The sequence below is a fragment of the Solanum pennellii genome, chromosome 12, assembly GCF_001406875.1.
Source record: "Solanum pennellii chromosome 12, SPENNV200".
NCBI classification, from domain to species: domain Eukaryota; kingdom Viridiplantae; phylum Streptophyta; class Magnoliopsida; order Solanales; family Solanaceae; genus Solanum; species Solanum pennellii.
In genome coordinates this window covers 7,261,661-7,263,896 of record NC_028648.1, presented here as the reverse complement: position 1 = coordinate 7,263,896, position 2,236 = coordinate 7,261,661, and the positions used below count along the sequence as shown (strand labels likewise).

The 2,236-nt window shown below is 36.7% G+C and overlaps 1 protein-coding gene across 1 annotated transcript in view; it reads right to left on the bottom strand.

Moving 5' to 3' along the window:
* Positions 1 to 366: 366 nt before the first annotated feature.
* Positions 367 to 2,236, bottom strand: part of LOC107007447 (guanosine nucleotide diphosphate dissociation inhibitor 2) — a 7,609-nt gene continuing 5,739 nt past the window's right edge. The window contains exons 11-13 of the mRNA XM_015206075.2: positions 1,507 to 1,717; positions 1,355 to 1,429; positions 367 to 627 (exon numbers count right to left, since the gene is read on the bottom strand). Coding sequence (XP_015061561.1) covers positions 577 to 627; positions 1,355 to 1,429; positions 1,507 to 1,717 — 337 coding nt within the window. The 3' untranslated portion in view covers positions 367 to 576. The remainder of the gene's footprint in view (positions 628 to 1,354; positions 1,430 to 1,506; positions 1,718 to 2,236) is intronic.

The following is a 2,236-nucleotide window of genomic DNA, read 5'->3' as shown; positions in this document are numbered from 1 at the left end:
TATGAAAATGGTAGTATATGCAGATCTTACTTCAACTTCATAGAGATAAAAAGACTATTTTCGAAAGACCCTCCACAAAAGGATTCACAGAAAAAAAAATACGAAAGTGAAGAGGCATGTCAAATAATAAGGAAAGACGTAGACTACAGAGCATCTAGGGAAAGGAAACAATAACGACAAAACAATGCAGTATAACTAAAAGAAAATACATGCGTACGGCTAATACCACAGACACGATGATCCTAAGCTCCAACCAGGGCAAAACCCGCTGAAAAGCAAGTCAGAGCTCAACTACTTGCAAACCATCTATTATAATCCGCGACTCCATCACATCAAATATGAGAAATGATATGACAGTCAACTACAAAGAAGAAATCAAACCTCGGATAGTCAACAAGGGAAAAAGGAGCCAAGTGCAAGATAACCCACAGTACACATATCAACAACTTCAACAAACATTATCTCATCGTGCATTACAAAGCATATTTTTTATAAGAAAACACAGAGCAGAGAGAACAATACAAGTAATAAACCAAAGAACAAGTACATAGAAGTACACAGGGACCAGAGACCATCTCATTCTTCAGCGGCACTCGCAGCACTTAGATCCACATTGAGGTCCAGAACCTGAAGGAAGACAATTGAGTCAACCTCAGTTAGGTACTTTAGATTCAAGAAATAAATCCTTTACATAGTACACATTACATTCTTTACACCATTCCCCTTTTCAAGGAAGGGTGGGAAGAAAGAGTTGAAAGTGAAGATGTATACTAATTAAAAGTTCTATTCGATGTAAAAGAGGCAAAACCAAATATCAGATGTCTTGAGCAGGTTATTCCAATAAAACCACCTTCAAAAAATAAAACTATCGTGCTCACAATAACCTCCAGGATCCTATTATCTTCTAACTATACGGCTGGTACAAATAGCCTCTCTTCCTAGACTCGCATCTCACCTCATAAACAGAGACATTGAAAAGGGCAAGATTTGATGAGCCATCAGTGATAAGTTATTAAGATTAAAAAACATCCAGGATCAAAGGAATAACTAACTGTACACCATCAGAGTATGTATGCTACTCACAATTGACATTTGGAGGGAAAGGGAAAAGGAAAAGGAAGGGAGAGGAAGCATTCACAATGAATTAGCAATGTCATTATAAACCTTCAATATACTACTCTATCATCAGAATTGAGCCTTGACCTCACTTGATATAGAAGTTTGTCATATCACTGTGAAAGAAACTATGTATCAAGGATTCAGATAGAGTGTTCAACCAACCGCGTTCCCTCTAACTCTCCACAAGTTCAATGTCTTCCAGAATATGCAAACAAAGACCAAAATGAAAACATACCTTTCCAGTAATCAAGGTATACATATTGAGGACATCATCAACAGTCGACTCAAAGTGAGTTGTAGCATCATAGCTCTGTTCAAGAGAAAAGCTGGCCATGTCATGCTAGGTAGACTTGATAAGATTTCAAAGTGACTCAAAGAGAGACTTACAGTAGAAATAAAACAATTATCTAAAGAGGGCTCATTGACAGGCTCAAATCTGTCATATGCTTCAAAGAAGATCTCATCCACTTGTCCTAGAAGATCAATGCCAGGCTTCAGCTCACTCTCCGGATTATCAGTTTCTGCCTCTGTTGAGACAAATGCAATAAATTTGCCCTTTGGAGCAACATTATGAGTGTAAGAACAACAGAACAGGTACCTGAAGATCCAAATACAACCTAGTAAGAAGAGATACCCTCTAATATCCAAAATGTTATTAGTTCTTTGCAAAACCAAGTCAGCACAACTAACATTTCAAGAACAGAAAGCTTATGTAGGAGCATTTATAAAGTAGAAATAGTATTGATACTAATGGCATTCAGCAATAAGACCGTCTCTCAAATCTACAAACTGTTTAGTACAATGTTCATAATTTTTTGTATTAATTGTTAGTTCAACGGTAAACCAGAACTCCAAGCAATGATTCATTATCTGTAGAATATATGTTGATACAATAACTAGTTAGCAGTCATGTATTTACAATCCATGTTTCTACTACTCAACGAAGCTGATTACAGTTGGTATAGATCAACAATGCACACAAGCAGGTCTTGTTTATAGTCCATGATAGTTCTGGATCCTGAATACAAAAATACAATAAATACTTGAAATCAACTTAATAAAACACTAGTAATATTCCATTTACCAACAAGTATCGGCCCCAACCAATCCCCCCCCC